Below are 18,865 nucleotides of genomic sequence, written 5' to 3' on the forward strand. Positions count from 1 at the left end.
TTTTCATGGGAGGATTTGAAGACTGGTGCAGTGAATAACCAAAAGGCTCGGCTGTGATATGGGAGTCAGTTTCTCTCTCTGTGTCTCAAATTCCTTTTGTATGTCTCTCTCCTTTACACTCCTGTGTTTGTTCATTTGTCTTTCATCACACCTGATAAATCGAGAGAGTTTTAGCTTTCCCTAAAAGCCACAAAAGAAACAAGCGCACGCACGCACCTGCGTCCGAGTATTAATTCCAGACGTATGATCTGTGGTTGTCGTGGTTCACATAAGAACCAGGTCTTCATTTGCACTCTGGCACATCTTTTATTAGTAAGTTTTAAATATAAATATAAATAGTAGTTTAAATCCTATAGTAGTTAAAGAATCCCTGCTCACTGTTTTCTACTTAATCTAGTCTGTGTCAGACCCACTGTAATCCCAGGTCAGGAGGCCCTTGAGGCCTGGTTGGGTAATGCATGCAGACACTGTCTGATCTCAAACGCAGGTTCGCTTCAGGTTACAGCATCAGTCTGAGATGGGCACCTGCAGAAGATCTGGACACAGTTATTCAAAAATGAAAGAGACTTGCATTTAACTGTTGAAGTAATATTCATGAATTGATCATTATCATGGAAGATCTAAATTACAGATTTTTTTTAAGATTATTTTTTGGGGGATTTTTCTCTTTATTGTAGAATGATGGGAAATGTGGGAGAGACAGGGGGAATGACACACATAGAAAAGGGCCACAGGCTGGAATCGAGCCTGGGCCGCTTCAAAGGCCTTGGCATATGGGGCGCACACTCTAGCAGGTGAGCTAGAGGCCGCCCTCCAATTACAGATTTTATCAGAGTAATTTCATTTGGTAGTTTGGCTGTAATTTTTTTAAGAGACAGTCTCCCATGTGGTTCCATTAGATTTGAGTAGCTATATTTTCAGCTGTACGCCACGCCAAGGCAGCCCCCAGCCTAAACCCCATCTTTCCTCATAATTACGACATCTGCTTATTTATCATCTGTTTAATATACAGTTGTGAGCCTGTGGAACTGTCTGTGTGGCTGACTACCCCTTGTCCCACAGATTAGGAGAAGACGTCCTTAACGGTTTTCTTGTGGCAGCATATTGAGACATACAATGAATGAGTATAGTTTTATTGTAACTTGAGTTCAGTAGTTTCTGGGATTTTAAAGGTATGCTATGCAGGAATTTTTTTCCGTTACTGTTTGTAAATACAACATTCAAACATGGCCCCTCCTCCCTACACTGTTTGTATGTAAACAACAAGCTACTATGTTACTGTTGGAACTTTACATTTGTTGTAAATGGGGCTGCGATTGGCTGTTATTTCCATTGTCAATAAATCAAATGAGTAACTGAGAAGTAATTTTGCCTATAAAATGCCATAAAATGGTTCAAAATGTTGATCAAAGCCTTGTAGGTCACCTTTAAATCCCTCGTTTTATGCACAACCCAAATATGTTCACTGTCATAGAGGAGTAAAGAAACCAGAAAATATTCACATATAAGATCACATTTAATATTTCATATTAAGAAGCTGTAATTAGAGAATTTTTGTCTTTGATTCTTGTCATAACACTAAAACTAATATCTACTACTCAACTAAACAACTAAATCAACTAAATCAATGAATTCTCAAACAGTTGAAAACTACACCATTAGCATAGTCTGCCTTTAATTCAGGAATAACATAGAGAAAGAAGAGGAAATCCAAAAAGCATATGACATTGATTTATATTATGCAAAATGTAAAGGCAACAAAACAAAAATATCCACCACAAAGTCAGCTGACAGCCCTCTTTTCATGGTTCGTATACAAAATACTCAGCGCACGATACAAACCACAAAGAAAACTGATAAAGATATTATTTACATGTAAACAGTGGCTGAACCAAGGCCACTTACACATTTTAACATTGGAAAGTGTCTTCTCCTCAGGCCTAAAATCTTAACCACCATCTCACCTCGAGCTTGCTTGCTTGCTTGCATTCAAACTCAGTTTTACTTATCTTGTTGAATCCCGATTTGCTACACACGTATTTCTTTATTTCACATATATATCTTTATAGTATTTCCCACGTACTGTAGAGCTTAAATATGAATGCACTGAAGAATGTAGTCTAAGAAAATCCCCCCATAATATCTGATTCTGTGGCAACAAATCTTTAGCAATGTGTCACAGGTTGCTCTGTATATGTGAAACACTATAATATAAAGCAAAAAACAATGGAGGTTATTGGTGTTTCCATAATCCTTTATCATGTAGCATGGAGTGGGTACACGGCTGTGGCCAAGACACGGGAGGGGTTGTAGGACCTCAGTGGATGTGGCTGAGCCCAAAACAGGAAACACTTTTGCACCGCAGTCAGTAAATCTGACTCTCTGTGGTCTTGGGTATGCACAGATGAATATTAGAGGAAGCCGAAGTCTGTGAAAGTTTAGACCGCACTGCTTGGCACTCACACTTGCTGTCTGGCCCCGGGCATAAAGGGTACATTTGTTAAAGCAGAGAAGGAAATGTGTTAATACTTGACTTTACAATGGCCTTATGTGAATGTGTAAGTTGTGTTAACCTGCGAGAAAACACTGAAAATAATGTTGTGTCGGTGGAGTTAAGTGTTGCGTGCTACTTACATGTGAACAAAATCTTTGCAGTGAGTTATCTGTGGCCTAGGGTTGTGTTCACTCATGTAGAGCATTGCTTATGATTACACATCTGCAATTCTGTCTCCCATGTTTAAGTTTGGTTGAGGTTGCACGCACAGATTGAACGTGTTCAGACCTAGCTTGGAGTAATTGCTGCTAATTCATCCTGCTCTTTACGATGTGATGTATTTGTGACTGTAAAAGGGATTTTCCTTTGTCTGCGTGAGTTGAGGAATGCTGTTTGGCAGCTGGATGTATTATGAGGTCTTCAAAAAGAACCAAATGCATTTCTGAGTTCGGGGAGTTGTGGTATGTGAAGCTTTTCCCCCTGTGTTCCCGAACTCACGTCTCCTTCTCCTCTTTCTTTCTTTTGCCCCCCCCTTCTGTTTTTTTTTCACCAAGAGCCCCCAAAAGTTCAGGTCAGTGCAGTGTGCAAAACAAACCACTTTTTTCCATATCAGAGCCCGGCTCCCTGGCTGCTTGGAGTCACTCCACTGCCAAATATGCATGAAAATGTCACGGTTTGTTTAGAGGCCGTTTGCCGAGCTTGTAAGTTTAAACCACAGAGCAAAGACCAGAGGCAGACAGAGAGGTCCCCACAACCAGAGAGACCTTCATGGCTGCCCCAACTGCATACGCTCTCCCAGCCAATCCCAGTGCACACTGGAAAAACAACCCCTCAGACTTTAAAATGCAGTCGCTGGTTGCTTAATGAAACATAGCCAAATGAGGGCTTCATCTAATTACAGTGAAACATATTATGTATTTATTGTAGGAGTTATTTTTGTTGGCTGTTTGGATGTTTGTGTTGTGGAAAGAGAATATTAGAGAGGAGAAAACATGAAAAGTTGGATTTTTGGATTTCACTCAGGAGGTTTCTACCTGCCTGCTGACCAGTGTCATGAGCATTTGCAAGGCAGCCAGGATGCAAAAATAAGCCCAAAAATGTCGGTTCTAAAAGTAACACATAATATTAGTATGAGAAAGGATAAACAAAAGTGTGGTTCAGAATGAAATATAGAGTAACCTGCTGCTCACATGTTGAAGTAACATCATCTCTGGGTGTGCTCCTGTTTTCAGTTCAGACCAAAACAGGTTTGAAAATACCCCCTGGAGTTTTTGCCATCTAGACGTGTTAGTGGAGCAACGTGATACACATTCATGCCAACTTTTGACAAGAAAATATGTTTAATACGTTAATCATATATAGGGGATAAACATAATGTGTATGGTTGAAAAGCAATAAATATAAACATGTTTGTTTTCAAACAAAGAAAAACCCCACAGGGCAGCTTTAAGATATTTGTTTCAGCTCAATCATTATGTCTTTTAAATTTTACATTTGTGCATAAAGCAGATAACATTATTATCTAGAATGGCTTTAGAGTGCTAAAGTAAAATCAGTTTCAGTTTGCAAAGTACCATCACACACCTACGACATTCAGAGGTGAAGACAGTTGTCACCTTCCTGTTTCCCAAGAGTGATTGTGTAAAAGGACAGACTCAGAAAAAGATAAAAGGTTTACCACTGACATTAACCGAAGTAGGTAGGCTCCTTGTTTTGTTATTCACAGATCAGGCGACGTAACAGCACGGACATCTGGTTAATATAACAGCCTCACACTCCCTCTCCCAAGAAGAGATCTAGATCTCAGGAACACCGCTCTCCTAGATTCGGTGCACATATAGTGAAGGTGATTTCAGAGCATAGAAGTCTAAATGTTGATTGATTCGTGATTCGCCTTGTTTGGGCCTAAAAGGGGCCCAATGTCGGCTTGGCTCTGCTGCACTCTTATTTCTCATATTTTCCATGACTGTGTGGGATACTGCACAGCCAATCACATGTGTTATCCATTATCTCGTGCTGTAGCCATGGCCTCATCCCCCCCCTTGCATGGTGATTGTAGATGTCTTTGTAACACTTTCAGTTGCACTTGATCTCATTGTCAGTTTGTGTTCATGCAATTTTTTTCTTCTGTAGGATACACTTCAGGTGAAATGAGTGTGCATTATTTGGCAGTATTTATTGCAATCAAGCTTCATAATCAGGCTATATGTGTCTCCTGTTATCTATTATTTGTCGACTTTGCATACACACTAAATCCCTGTTGACTGATTGAGTTGCTTAACATCAACAGCAGGAGCAGGAATTTCCCATCTTGTGCACACTGGACCTGGGCCTGTGTTTATTAAGCCTCCCAGAGTGAGCACGGAGTAGGTGGAGGGATAGGCAGTGTATCATCTATTTTATACATGGTACGATGGGTCTGAGTTTAAGGACACAGACTCATATTTTACAGCTCTTGTTTTCATTGGCCATGCTAGCAGCACAGCTCTAGTGATGGCAGTGTTGCTCGGTTGGCCTGTTTGTCAGTTGGTCAGTCGGTCGGTCAGTCCACAACTTTGTTCCAGATTTAAATATCTCAGCAACTGTTGATTTCTAATACGTTTTGAACAGATGTTCATGGTCTCCCGAGGACTGATTTTAGTGTCTTTTAGTGTCTAGTGTGTTTTAGTGTTTTTTTAATCAGTTTATATCAGTCAGCAGTAGAACAGTGACAGGAAATAATGGGAGAGAGAGGGAGAATGACATGCAACCGAGGTCCCTGGCCAAATCCAATTTGGCATGTTACTATAACAGTATATGGTGTAACCTCTTACAGTAGGTCCACTGCATGAAACAACAAAAGCAGCTATCGAAGCTCCAAACTCCAAATATTCCAAAGTCCAATGAATTCATCATTTTACTCTTTTTCTAGTTGTTTTGAAAAAAAAAGTATGTAGTTGTGTCCTGTTGTTCCTGTCTTTCATCAGAAACAACCAGCATATTTCTGTCTTTACAACTCGGCCTCCCCCTTGAGATATTTTCAGCAGGTACCTGAAAAAGAAAACCCTGTGACCATGATGAACCCTGTGGTGTCCTGTTTCTCTTATTTTGCTAACTGTACAACAAACGGCCTCTAAGGCCGCACTTTTCCCTCACCAAACACGCACACAAACTTCAGTACTCAACCCAGTAGTTGTGGAGCGATGTATGTCGCTTTGAAATGTTTATGTTGTGTAAATATTTCAGCAGGGTTGTAATGATATTTATGAAATATAGTCGTGATTTCCACTCATTTTCCTTGATTAGATTAGCAAATAATCACTCAATCCAAAGAGGCTTAAGAAACAACAAAGGCACTGTGATATGGGAGATGAATATATATATAGCTACAAATGTTGTATACAGAGAAACTGCGTTTCAACTACATAAACAGTAAATAGAAAAGGAATGATTTCTAATCTTTAAGTACAGACAAACCTTCCCTCTCACATACACAAACACACTGCCATATCCAATATGTTCTCCGTCTGTCTTTTGTTTGCAAATACAAATACATATTGTAGTCATTCTTACATTTTTACAGCACATGATTTACCACAAATGCAAACACATGTGCACGTTAAGTGAGCTGAAATCTACTCTGTGAAGATGGTTTGTTTTGAAAGATGTGATATTTTCTGGATTTGCGCTTCATGACATGGCATGGACTTTACTATTAATGTTTTTTTGCTTTGGGGAAAAAAAAACTGTGGACAATAAATAAACCAGACTGTGTAAGTTAAATTCTTGTTTGAGCATGACACTCTTCCAGGACACTCTTCTTCTTAAATTTCTTTTTAATGATTCATGTTATTATCATTAAAAGGGAGTAGCTGAAGAAAATCAGCTGAGATAGTTTGTTATCTGATGACAAAAACAAATGTGATGAATGAGCCTTAAAATAAACGAGTCACTCTTTAAACTATTGAAATTATTCAACGTCAATACACTATTATATATATATATATTATATATATATATATATATATATATATATATATATATATATATATATATATATATATATATATATATATATATATATATAGGACAATATATATATATAAAACGCTATTAATAAAGTGCACCTCATTCCAAGGAAAACATGCTTAAAACACATAGTGTACCTTGCAATAAAGCATTTTAATGTGAATAAAAACTACATAATGTTTCTTAAAAAAAGAACAACTAGGCATATGCCACAACAGCTGCACTTTTCTGTTGAGTCAGTGTTCTCTGTTTCAGTGGTGTGAAAAGGAAACAATAATAGGCTCAAGGTATTCTTGGAGATACTAAGTTTAGTTTTTGGTTCCTTAATAGCTTGATTTTTTTTGGTGAAACAGGCCTGAAAAAGTGCAAAATATTAGAGCCAGTGAGATCTTATTGGTGAGGCAATCAGTGTTTGAATAACCCCCCTTCTTGTGCTACTTTACTAACAAAATATTGTTTTCTGAGTGATAACTAACCACTGAGGTATGTGGACATACATGTTGGTTTCCTAGCCTGCAGGCATCCATAATGTTTGGTGTCTCAAACATCCTGACGTAAGTACTCCAGCATGTCTGTGATGGATGTTCTTCAGAATGACGGATGTTGTTACAGTAATCTCTGTCGTCTGTTTCCAGGTACTGGGTCGGTGCTTCCTCACGGTGATGCAGGTCCATTTCCAGTTTCTATCACAGGCTTTGCAGAAGGTGCAGCCCGTGGCTCAGTCCTGCCTAGCAGAGGCTCTTGCCCAGGCGCAGGAGCGCTGCGCCAACGCCCGCTCCCAAAGCTCCGACCTCGGGCCCCTCACAGAGCTGGAGGAAGCCTCCCGCTCATGGAAAGGTGCAGCTCAGGTATGTGGCCACGGGGCGCACCAGGACTCTTCCGGGTCTGGGCCTTGGATATATGGGGCTTGTCTGTGTGAGGTGAAAAGCTGACTTGTTAAACATTCCTGTGAGATGCCAGCCGTTTATGATTTCCAACCTCAATTTCCTATTTCCTCTTTTTTGGCCTGCAGTCCGACTGTGAACCTGCAGTGTTATGTTCTGTACCCCTGTACACTCCAGCCCATGTAAGGGGGGCAGTTTTGTAAGAGGACCTAACTAATCCCCAGGCTAATCAGTCCCTCTGGCCCATTTTGAGCTTTGTTGTATAAAGTGAGGCAGAGGGGAGAATAGTGGGTTGATTGATCTGTTAAGCCCTGGCATGTAGAGTGTAAGCCCTGGAGGGGACTAGGCCTGGATAGACCCTGGTAGAATGTGCTGGGCGGGCGTTTAGTCAGAGGGAGGCGGCCAGGACTCTTTTTCGGAAGCTGCACACATGCTTTTTATCATCAAAAAAATTGTACTTCTGAGAGCTTGACATCTATTTTGGAAAAAATGTTGTATTTTGCACAGTTTTGCAATATCCAAAGAGAATTCTCACCATCCTATTTAGAAACAACCTTTATTTAAATTTGTTTCTGTACTTCCATATAGACAATTACTATAAAAAATGCTGTTATGTGATTTTGAACTCAGTCTCTCATGTATTTCTTGCATTTCTCTGTGAGACTGTTAGTAGTGTAGATATTCCTGCTGTCACTCTGACCCAGTACTCTGCTGTGCCCTCAGGCCATGGCAAGGCTGAGAGAGAGGGGCCGGGACGGCTGCCTGGCAGGCATCCAGGTTCAGCAGCTCTTCTGCTCCAACAACACCACCATCCCTGAGCACCAGCTGAAGGAGCTCAACATGAAGATTGACAATGCTTTACAGGTGCAGTGCCACCCTGAAGACCGGAGCACGGAACTACAGTTATTGTTATTTTGTAGATTTAGAAAAATCTGGAGAAATGTTTGAAGAATGAAATGGACATCCACGTATGAATGCTTACAAAACTTTTTTTTCATTAGTATCTGCTTCTGGCAGAGTATGGTCATTTTGATATATAACAAACAGGGCAGAGCTGGATGGTGTCATCAATGAAATTAACAGCTGCTCATGTTTTCTGTCCATTTCCAGGCCTACAAAGCAGCACTAGAAAGCCTGGGTCATAGTGAGTACGCACTGAAGGCTGGCTTTCATCTTAACCCCAAAGCTGTGGAGGCAGCCTTACAGGTGGGTTTACTCTCTGTAAAAATCTTCAACTTTTGATAGGACGATACGTGAGGAGGAATAATCTACAATTATGCAATTTGATTATTTCAATACAATATATTCTCCATGTAGAAAATGTTGTTTTTTGTTTGCTAATGTTAGCTCAAATGATGTTAAAAGAGAAGAATGATTGTTTCATTTCTGTGTTTCCATCATGTGTATGTTTTTTCTGTGTTTCACACTGTTGTGTGTATGTTTACATGCTGGTGTGTGTTTGTGCAGAGCTGCTGCAGTGAGGCGGAGGCCCAACAGGCGGGCAGAATGCAGACCACCTCCCAGCCCATCCAGTGCGAGCTGCCCACCATCCCTGTACAGATCGGCTCACATTTCCTCAAAGGAGTGTCTTTTAACGAGTCAGCGGCGGAAAACCTCAAACTGAAAACGGTATGGTCCTGTACTCAGCTGGCCAGCTTCATACTACTAGTTCTCCCAAAAATCACCAACTTCTTCTTGGTCATTAGTATAAATAAATTATCACTATGTTTCGCATGACAGACTCAGCAAATATGTAGACTAGAGAAAGCTGTAGATGTTCTTTTAAGTGACATCTGTAGTGTAACATCAGCAGACAGTGATGGCAGACTTCTTTGTTGATGGCCCATTGTGTTTCGTCTCCTCAGCACACGATGCTGCAGCTCATTAAGGAGGCGCTGGGCCAGAACGGAGTGACCCCCAGGGACGACTCTCCCGTCACTGAGGTCCTCAACCAAGTCTGCCCCTCCAGTTGGAGAGGAGCCTGCAAGACAGCTGTCCAGCTGCTGTTTGCTCAGGCTGGTCTGGTGAGTAGAGACGCTATGACCTTAGGTTGCTACAGTAAAGCTTTATTTCATGATTATTCACGATCATTTGTGTGAGATGGGCATACTGGTCATTAAACCTGTAATCTTGTGATAATGGGGATTCTTCAATTTTTGGAGACCTGTTCTTAGTTTCAGGTGATTACAGACTAATGGAAACACGATTATGAATATTATATTCCATTTCTGCCCATAGATCCCCCTAAATCCTACGTACTCGACTGGACCTTATACTAGCTGTATATATAAATGGATGTTTACATTCTTGAATTACAGTTTACATTTTGGGTATTTATTTAATGCTCTTAACCAGAACTTCAATTGAGCATAACAGTGACATGAGCCACAAACACAAGTGAAATCTAGTTTTCCTCTGTCCTTTTAACAGCCTTTCATAAGAGAGTAGTTTTGTGTTTTGGGAAAGTATACCAAGCTAAACAGTTGAGTGGAAATGTCTCTGTTAGCTCCTCATTCAGTGTTTTGCTTTTGTTAACATCCATCACCACAGTTTAGTTGATACTACAGAGCAGTGGAGAGGAGGTGTCGTGCTGACGTGAACAGGCCTGTTGTTCTTCACTGACACTTCTGCTTGAGTTTCTGAATCTTCTCCTTTTGTGCGTCTGCGGGTTTGGCAACTTGCATCCCATTGTTTGTCAGATTTGTAATGGAGATGAGGAGATCTGTCTGCGTGCTTTGAGGCAGCCGAGAGGTGTAAACAAACACCAGAGAGACACAAAAGGGAAGAAACATTCCTGCAGCATCTGGGTGAAGGATGGGCTCGCCTGGGCGGGTTTGCAAACAGAACCCCCCACCCCCCCCACCCCCCCCTCTCTCTCCTGTTGAAAGGGTAGTCATGGAGAGGGAGGGTCAGCGGCAGGACTCGCTACAGAGAAACACCGGTGTGTTTATGCTCCGGTGTTTATTTCCTCTGTGTGGTCTGCTCTGTTTTGTGTGTCAAGCTGAGGGAGTGTTCTCATCCACCTCTGCCAGTCCTGTGCGGACTGTAAAACAATCCCTGAATGATGGATGAGCGCTTTGCATTAGCTCCTTATCTGATCCTATAGCCCCTCAACCCAGAATAGATCACACACTCTGTCACACACTGTCATCCCCACGTGCTTTAAAACACTTGTACAGAGATACACTCACTGTCATGTACTATTCATACCTCCACATACAGTCTTTCTCTTCCCTATCGTCTTTCTTTTACACTCACACAACACTTACAGTAAGAATCACCATATCTGTTTCTGCTGTCATTACTGGCCACATTCTTCATCAGCGACTCCCTTTTTACCTTCTGGTCATGGGATTCAGAGTCCAGCGAAGAAGTTGACCTCGTCTGTTTTGCTGCATTTCCTCCTCTTTCCTGCCCTCAATGACCTTGTCATATGTGTTTCACCACCGCTGACAGACTGTTTTCGTGTATGCATGGCTCTCACTTGGGCAGTCCAGCGTTTCCGAGGATACACCTGCTCTTTTAATAACAATAGCGCAACTTCCTGCAGTGCAGGAAATAGACTCCTCCCACCTTCCCTCCCTCTTTGTGACCCAGCTGAGTTGGTCTCAAGGAGGCAAGGCCACTTTCAAAGAACTTTCAAATAAATTTGGCTAGCAGCAGGCAGGAAGGATGGCCTGTTTGTTGTCACTGGCTGACTGAATGCATTGAGTTTCCTCACGCGCTTGGTGCCAGACATAAATGAAAAGCCTTTGACCTCTAGCTATGTTTTTCCATGTTACCATGGCTGGTAAAACTGCTAAGTCTGACTGGTTTACATACCGCAGAGGGTAATAACAGTCTGTTTTGTTTCAAACTGTCAGTTTTGGTAGGTTGTATTACACTGGTAGAAACTGACTCCCCCCAGTTGGTTTAGTTGCTGCATGTGTAATTAGTCAACAGACAGTATGCTATGAACATTTGTAGATTTCTGGCACAAGCAGTATTTACAATAAGAAGAAAGATGGCTGCAAATTAGGCTTATCTGTCAGGAGATGCTGATGCAGGTGTGTTTGTGTGTCCCAACAGGTGGTTGTTGATACAGCTCAGATTGAGAACAAGGAGGCCTATGCTCCTCAGATCACTCTTGAGGGTTCCAAAGTGGTGGTCCAAGTTCCTTCTACATGGTGAGTTCATCAAAACACCTTTGTTTTTAAAGACGTAGATGTCCAACTGTGAATCCTGGCATTTCTTTCAACTAGTAGGTAGTTGCAGTTAAAAATAATCACAAGTGAAATTGTAATTCTTAATGAGAAATATTCAACATAGTATGAACAAAAGTTGACTTGTTATCCAGCTAACATGACATGCACTAATATTTGTTTATGTAGTTTTGTGCACACAACAGAATGTAAGTGTCGCAAAGTAAACAGACAAGTTACATATGTAAATCATATACATACAGACCATAATACCTTTAAGGTATCAACAAAAGTAATCCATTACCAAGTAGTTTTGAAACTTCTTCAGTCAAACAATATCTGCTTTCAACTCTTTTTCTACCCTGATCCAGAAAAAAGATGACTATTTGTATGGGTTTGGTTGCAGCCAATCAACCCAAGTGTTTTTTTGATATAATGCAACATTTGACTGAGTTGGCAGTTCAGTCCGCTAAGATGCCACCAAAACATTGAAAAGTATGGCTTTACTACATGCTTGTGGCATTTGGTGGCATTTTACTCAACTGAATGCTTCCATTCACGTGATGGGCACAGAATGAAGTAAAAAAAGGTATCAGATGAAGCATTGTATTGGTATCACTGTTAAGGACACTGGTATTGGTACTGGCATTGTTTTTTTTTTTAAATGATAGCCAGCCCTAATACAGACAGAGATGGTAGGTAAGAGAGAGGAGACATTGTAAAGATCTAATGTTCACAACACACTAAAGAAGAATTGGTTGCATCAACCATACTTCAGTGGTATGTTATTATACTGCAATACTGACGTTATCACAACTTGCAATCAAAATGTGTTTTCATGTCGTGGTAGCATCATGCTATAGGCGTGGTGTTGAATTTTACAGTCAGTTCTCAAGACTGTCTTACAGCTGCAACAGGAGGGTAAACATCTTGGAATTTAACACTCGAAAATCCAGATGCCATTGTGGTTTGGATCAGGTCAAATAGTGTCAAGTGAGTTTTGTAATGGGACTGGAAAATTGAAATTAATCGAGATCTACATTGAGATCTACAGTTCATTCGCTTGATGATAATAAATACATAAAATTAGAGCTATGATATGTCTGCCTTCATTATTTCCATATTTATACAGTTTTTTATGCACATTCATGGTCGGGGGGGCTGCAGTAACTCTCTCTCTGTAGGTATGTTGGCAGTTTGTGGCAAAACTTACAAGGCAAGTCAGTGTTATATGGGAAAAGTGAAAGCATTTCTCTTCATAAACCTCATTTTAAAAATAAGTTGTGTTTAGACAGTGTGAAAAGTTTGAATAGCATCCAGATAAGGAGATGTGTTTCAAAGATATTAAAAGGCAGTGAGCCACAATAAATATACAAAACCAGTCTTTGAGCTGACAGAGTACCCTGTGGGGTTGTTTTGGTTCTTCTTTTCTTATTTATGAATGCCAAATGTCAAAGATTCATCTCCTCAGCAAATGCACCTGGGCTTTTGTATGCGAGACATTGTGTGGATTTCTAGTTCCTGTCTCATCTTGTTGTGTGTGTGCGTGTGTGTGTGTGTGTGTGTGTGTGTGTGTGTGTTAAATGTTCAGGTGTCTGAAGGAGGACCCAGCCACTATGTCCTTGCTCCAGCGGAGCTTGGATCCAGAGAAGACACTTGGTCTAGTAGATGTGCTCTACACAGCAGTGTTTGACATAAATAGATGGAAGGAGAGAAAGTAAGTGAATGTTGAATAATAATGAATAACTACTTAATTTTCCAACAAGTAGCTTTTTACACAGGTGACGTGTATACGGTCTGTCGGGATTTAGGGTGATTTCACACTTCACCTGTTTGGTTTGGTCAAAAACGAACCCTGGTGGCGTTGTCCAGTCAGAATGGTTCATTTGGGCTGGTGTGAAAGCTTTTTTTAATACTTCTTTTAAAAGGAGGTTCTCGCCGCTGCTCACAAGTGGACTCTGCAGTTTGTTTGTGTAAAAAAACAAATACACAAACTGCAATATTTTGGTATTTTAGCATGATTTCCAGAAATAAACTAAATCAGTCAGCTGACTGTGAACTACTCAGGCAGCAATCTTGTAGTTTACCTGTAAAAGCCATGTTTTTATTAATAAAAATCATTTGGTAACCATGGTAACATGTATGTGTCCCAGCACGCATGCTGGGATTTACCCTAATTAATGTATCAAAAGCTGTTAGAACTGATGTGCTTGTATCTTAGTTTTACAGTTCATTAAGTCCATTAAAAGTGCATGACATAGAGATCCCTCAGTAATAAGTGCTGAGATATTGCTGTACAAGATGCCTCTTTTCATGATGTCTCACCATCCGGTCGATTTGCAGTCTAAAAATAGTAGTAATGCTTATAATCAGATATTACTTTGTGAGCTCTTTGCGATACCAGATAACAAATATACACTTTAGAAGCATTAAAGTACTGCGTGAACTTCTGTATGTCACCAGAATGTGATTTCCTCACATGGGTCCTGATGTTGCAGGATGATAATCGCCGAAACTGTCCAATTACTGATTTACCAGGAAGAAAAATCTGTGTAAACATGACCCAGACCAGAGCTAAAATACAAAGATGCTTATTTTGTCTCCTTGGCTCAGACCAAATTAACCAAACCATAGGTGTGAAAGCACCCTTAGTCAAGTGAATTCAGAGCACTGTAGTCTTGTGAAAACTAAATAATGAAGTGCTTGTCTTTTTCTTCCTTCCAAAAGAGAGCAAGCCTTGCCCACTATTCAGATACAGCTGCAGCGGGAAAGCCCAGACTATGGCGCCCAGGCAGATCTGCCACCAGGCACAAGCTCCAAGACCTCCAGTGGACTGCCCAAAACAATATCCAAGCTGACTTCCAAATTCACCAAGAAGGTCTCATCCAGCTCTAACAGTGGGGGCAGTTACTCCATCCCTAGCACCCCATCTCGCAGCATGGTGTCAACCAGTAGCTCTGAGGATAAGGCCAAGAGCCTGGGCCACAGTGACGGGAGGCTACAGAGCATCCTGCAGATGAGCAGCCTGTCCTGCACCCCTGACTCCTCCCAGCAGAGCCAGCTGGCCAACGGCTTAGTGTCCGAGGACCAGGGGATGAACCTGCCGACTGACCAAGAGATGCAGGATGTCATCGACTTTCTCTCAGGATTCAACATGGGTAAATCCCAGCAAGCTTCGCCCCTGGTCAAGAGGAGGAACTCTGTGGCATCTGCAAACCCCGCTGAGCTGAAGCCTCCGAGTGGACCTCCGCCAACTTCCCAATCTATCTCTCACAGCACCCTGCAGCCCCAAGCTCAGCCCCAGCCTCAGCCCCAGCCGCCTCCATCAGTGCAGAAGCAGCAGCCTCAGCCACAACCACAGCCACCTCCTCCTCCTCCGCAGCAGCAGCAACAGCCCCAGCAGCAGCAGCCCGCTCCTCCACCTCAGCAGCCCTCCCCACAGGCCCTGCAGTACTACCAGCACCTTCTGCAGCCCATCAGTCAGCAGCAGCCGCCTCCTCCTCAGCTTCCTCCCCAGCAGACCCCACCCCAGGTCCTGCCACAGCAAAGAGTGGCAAGCAAGTGGCTCGGCACCTCTGGGCAACAGCCTCCACCACAAGGCCCCCCAGCGGGGCTGTCACCCCTGGGTCCAATCGGGCAGTGGGGCTCTCCTGGACTGCCAGATTTGAGCTCGGATCTGTACAGTCTGGGCCTAGTCAGCACCTACATGGACAGCGTCATGTCAGAGATGCTGGGTCAGAAGCCGCAGGGGCCCCGCAACAACACTTGGCCAAACAGAGACCAGAGTGAAGGAGTTTTTGGAGTCCTGGGAGACACGCTGCCCTTCGACCCAGCCGGTGAGATCAACCGCTATTTTATATGTCCATGAGGGGGACCTATATAGACTTTACACAGCAAATTAAGACTACTGTTAATATGCAGCAGGTTCATTAAAAGAACACAAAGTAATTCTCGCGCCATTACTGTAGAGGATGAGCCAGTGAGTCAGCCTTCTTTAAAACTGTTTAAGTCAGGAGGGAAAGAGCAAATGTCATTTCAGTGTTTCAACAGCTCAGTGAAGTTAAGAAATGTAGTTATTATTCTAAAGGGGAACAGCACCAAAAGTAAGAATTCCATTGTGTTTTCTCCAGGGCCTAGGAAAGTTCAGTCAATATTTGTGAACACAAGCTACTCTCTCTCAAAGCCAGAAACCAAAGAAAAAAGTCTCAAACTTGTGATATAGATACAAAGTCTGGAGCTGCTCCATAGACAATGAATGGGAGCCTGATTTCATGGATGCACTCGTTATTTTCTTTTGTTTGTACCCAAATGAGCTTTTTTCTAACGTAGTGTTCTCAGTTGTGAAACAAAATGTCCCCATGTACTCAGAACATTACCCTGGCTGCTCTCTGTGTCATCTGGAACATCTTTCACAATTCATTTTCATGGAGCTCCAGACTCCATGACATCACAAATTTGAGTTTTAACACTAGCTTTTGAATTTGGGAGAGCGTCGTTCATCTTGACTAACATTGTTTGTCTTTGTTAGACTAGAAATATCATGTATGAATTTTTAAAGTGGGTGTAGTTTCCCTTAAAGTTTTTTTTTTTTAATTACCAAAAGTCTACATCTTCTTGTCTTCACAGACAATTGTTGCAAGTGCACACTGTAACTGTTGTATAAAATTGCTTGTTGCTCTGTGTTGTGACTATTGCAAGCAATGGCTCTTAATTTTAGGAGTGTTGGTCTTGAGCTCCCATGCTCCTCAGTCAGACTGTTATGTCAGCAGTGTGAGGGGGATGCGGGCATGGAGCTTTGCTGACAACATTGTTTCATTATAAAAAAAAAACAACCCTTCAGAGAAGCAGCTTAGCAATGTTTTTATGACTTACAATGCAGCTATTAGTTAGTCATTAATTATACCAGGAGACTAATGTACAAAACAGGAGTTGGGTGTCATGAATTAAGTGTCCATACAATCCAGTTGAACCCATTAAGATGCTCGCAGTGTGTATACTTATAAGAAATTAGTCATCTGAATTCAGATCTTTAATGTCCCATCAAAGAAAACTTGTTGGCAGTCATCAGTTGATAACAACACTAAGGGACTACTAAACAGAGATCATTATCATACGCAAAACACAACATCATTACATCAAAGTAAAGCAGTGTAATGGCAGTGGAGATACATAATGTCCCTGAAATAATCAGGGCGGTTACATTAGTCACAGCCAGACTGTATTGAAATAATGTTTGTTTATGAGGTTTTGTTCAGTGCATTCAGCACGGTAGATATCTTTGAGAAAGGATGTGGAATGCTAGAACTGTTCAGCACAGGTGTCATGTCTTGGTGACAGTGTAGAGTAAAATCTTGTATTTTAAACTATTCATATACTATGCTGTAACCATTAAGGGATTTCAGACAGCGTTGGACCCTGATTTAAGTAACATAATCAATGTAGGTCAAGTAGTGTGAACAGCTGTTTTCCCCTGAATGTAGCTGTAACTTTAAGTTGACAATTTATGCTGAATTTAGCCTGTGTCAGTTGCTATTTTTACAGTGCAGCAGACTCTTTTGATTGCAGTCGAGGCCTATTGTGCAGAGTTGACTTACGGCCATTGTGATTTTTCTGCTATGGTAGACAGTCTGGCTAAACGGATTGAGCTCCAGGGAGCGAAAGAGAAAAGCTGAGGGTGTCAGAAACTCATAGCTGTGTTTATCCTCCCTTTCCATGCGCAGTTGGCTCCGACCCGGAGTTTGCACGTTACGTTGCCGGCGTCAGTCAGGCCATGCAGCAGAAACGCCAGGTGCAGCACATTCGTCGGCCAAGCAACACGCGCAGCAACTGGCCAATGCCTGAAGAGCAGCACAGGACGTGGTCCCACCCTGAGTACTACAGTGAGGGGTAGGTATCTGTACACCACATCCTCCTTATCTCACCATACACTACTAAACAGGAAATAATCCATTTATTTCTCTGTTTGTAGTTTTTTCAATCTATCAGTCTATCTATCAAGCAATCAGACTCCATTTGTATAGCACTTTCATACAAAGAGAAGTGTAGCACAAAGTGCTCCATACAATAAAACCAACACAGACACAAGCACATGGATAAGAAAGCAAGCCTTTGTAATTATTTAAAACACTAAAATAAGAGAAAGGCAGAGGCGGAATAAAACCTGTAGACAGAAAGATGAAAATAAATAAAGTAATAATAGTAATAATAAATCAATAAGTACAAAATACTAGATAATAGATAAACAGTAAATGAAAGGATAACACACAAAGTAGAATAATATAATAAAAATAATAAAATGATATAACGTCTAGTAAAACAGACTAAAATGTATTAATAAATAGTCAGTAAACACAAGTCACGCTTCAATCAAAAGCCAGTCTAAAAAGGTAGATCTTGAGTTTAACACCGACATGAATACAAGTAAGAAAGGAGAAAAGATGGAATTAACATCAGATTACTGATACACACAGGATCATGTTGCCATGAGAAAAACTAATCTCTTTAGCTTTCACTCTTTTGCAGATGTAGTAGTGTTCATGACAGTATGCCTGCATCATTGATGCATTTACAAATCTGGCACAATGTATTAAAATATGATTCAACATAAACACGTACGCGTGTAAAACCCCTGACGCCATGTTCCGGGATTTGTTTTGTGCAGCAGTATGGTGCTTAACTGTGGGAGGGTTATTTAAAGCTTAGTTTCATCTTAGTGCATTATAGTGTTGAGTAATGTCTTGATTAAAAGTTTAATGTGGCTGACATCATCAATATGTGAGGCGTTTACCACTTATATCATGACTGTGTCATTTACTTTAGCCCACAAGTGCGAGACAACACCATCCTGCTGAGAGATTCAGAGGGAAACAGGGAGCCATTGTTGGAGTGGCATCTCATTTGTAAACCTTGTGCAGTAATTAAAAAAAAGTAAAAGATTTTTACTTTTTAACCACCTTAATGCAGTGTTTGCCATTAAAAAAGGCCAAGAGATGGTCATAAAATGCCATTGAATCAATAGTTAAATATAACCAAGAAGTAGATGCCGAGATGTCCTTTACTGGTACTCGAATTCTTTGACATTTCGACTGATATAAAGCAGTACCAAGTAGTCTTGAAATATCTCCAGTCACACAATACTTGCATTCAGCTCTTTAAGCAATGACAGCCTGATCCCAGGCCGCCTTGACACTGTGGCCGAGGAAACAAACTTTCTGTTGCTGCCGTCACCGCAGCTGCTTTCTCCAGCCAGCTTTCAGTTAACATCCAACACCGAACAGCTTGACTCTGTCTTTAAAACC

The 18,865-nt window shown here is 41.4% G+C and overlaps 1 protein-coding gene across 2 annotated transcripts in view; it reads left to right on the forward strand.

The window, feature by feature from the left end:
• LOC121940410 (granule associated Rac and RHOG effector protein 1-like) overlaps positions 1–18,865 on the forward strand; it is a 38,090-nt gene that overhangs the window by 14,682 nt on the left and 4,543 nt on the right. For both annotated transcript variants that reach the window (XM_042483221.1, XM_042483279.1), the window contains exons 3-11: positions 7,138–7,350; positions 8,110–8,250; positions 8,497–8,592; positions 8,854–9,015; positions 9,252–9,410; positions 11,455–11,552; positions 13,159–13,284; positions 14,295–15,403; positions 17,288–17,453. In XM_042483221.1, the coding sequence (XP_042339155.1) occupies positions 7,138–7,350; positions 8,110–8,250; positions 8,497–8,592; positions 8,854–9,015; positions 9,252–9,410; positions 11,455–11,552; positions 13,159–13,284; positions 14,295–15,403; positions 17,288–17,453 (2,270 nt within the window). The remainder of the gene's footprint in view (positions 1–7,137; positions 7,351–8,109; positions 8,251–8,496; positions 8,593–8,853; positions 9,016–9,251; positions 9,411–11,454; positions 11,553–13,158; positions 13,285–14,294; positions 15,404–17,287; positions 17,454–18,865) is intronic.

Source organism: Plectropomus leopardus, chromosome 1 (assembly GCF_008729295.1).
Source record: "Plectropomus leopardus isolate mb chromosome 1, YSFRI_Pleo_2.0, whole genome shotgun sequence".
NCBI lineage: Eukaryota > Metazoa > Chordata > Actinopteri > Perciformes > Serranidae > Plectropomus > Plectropomus leopardus.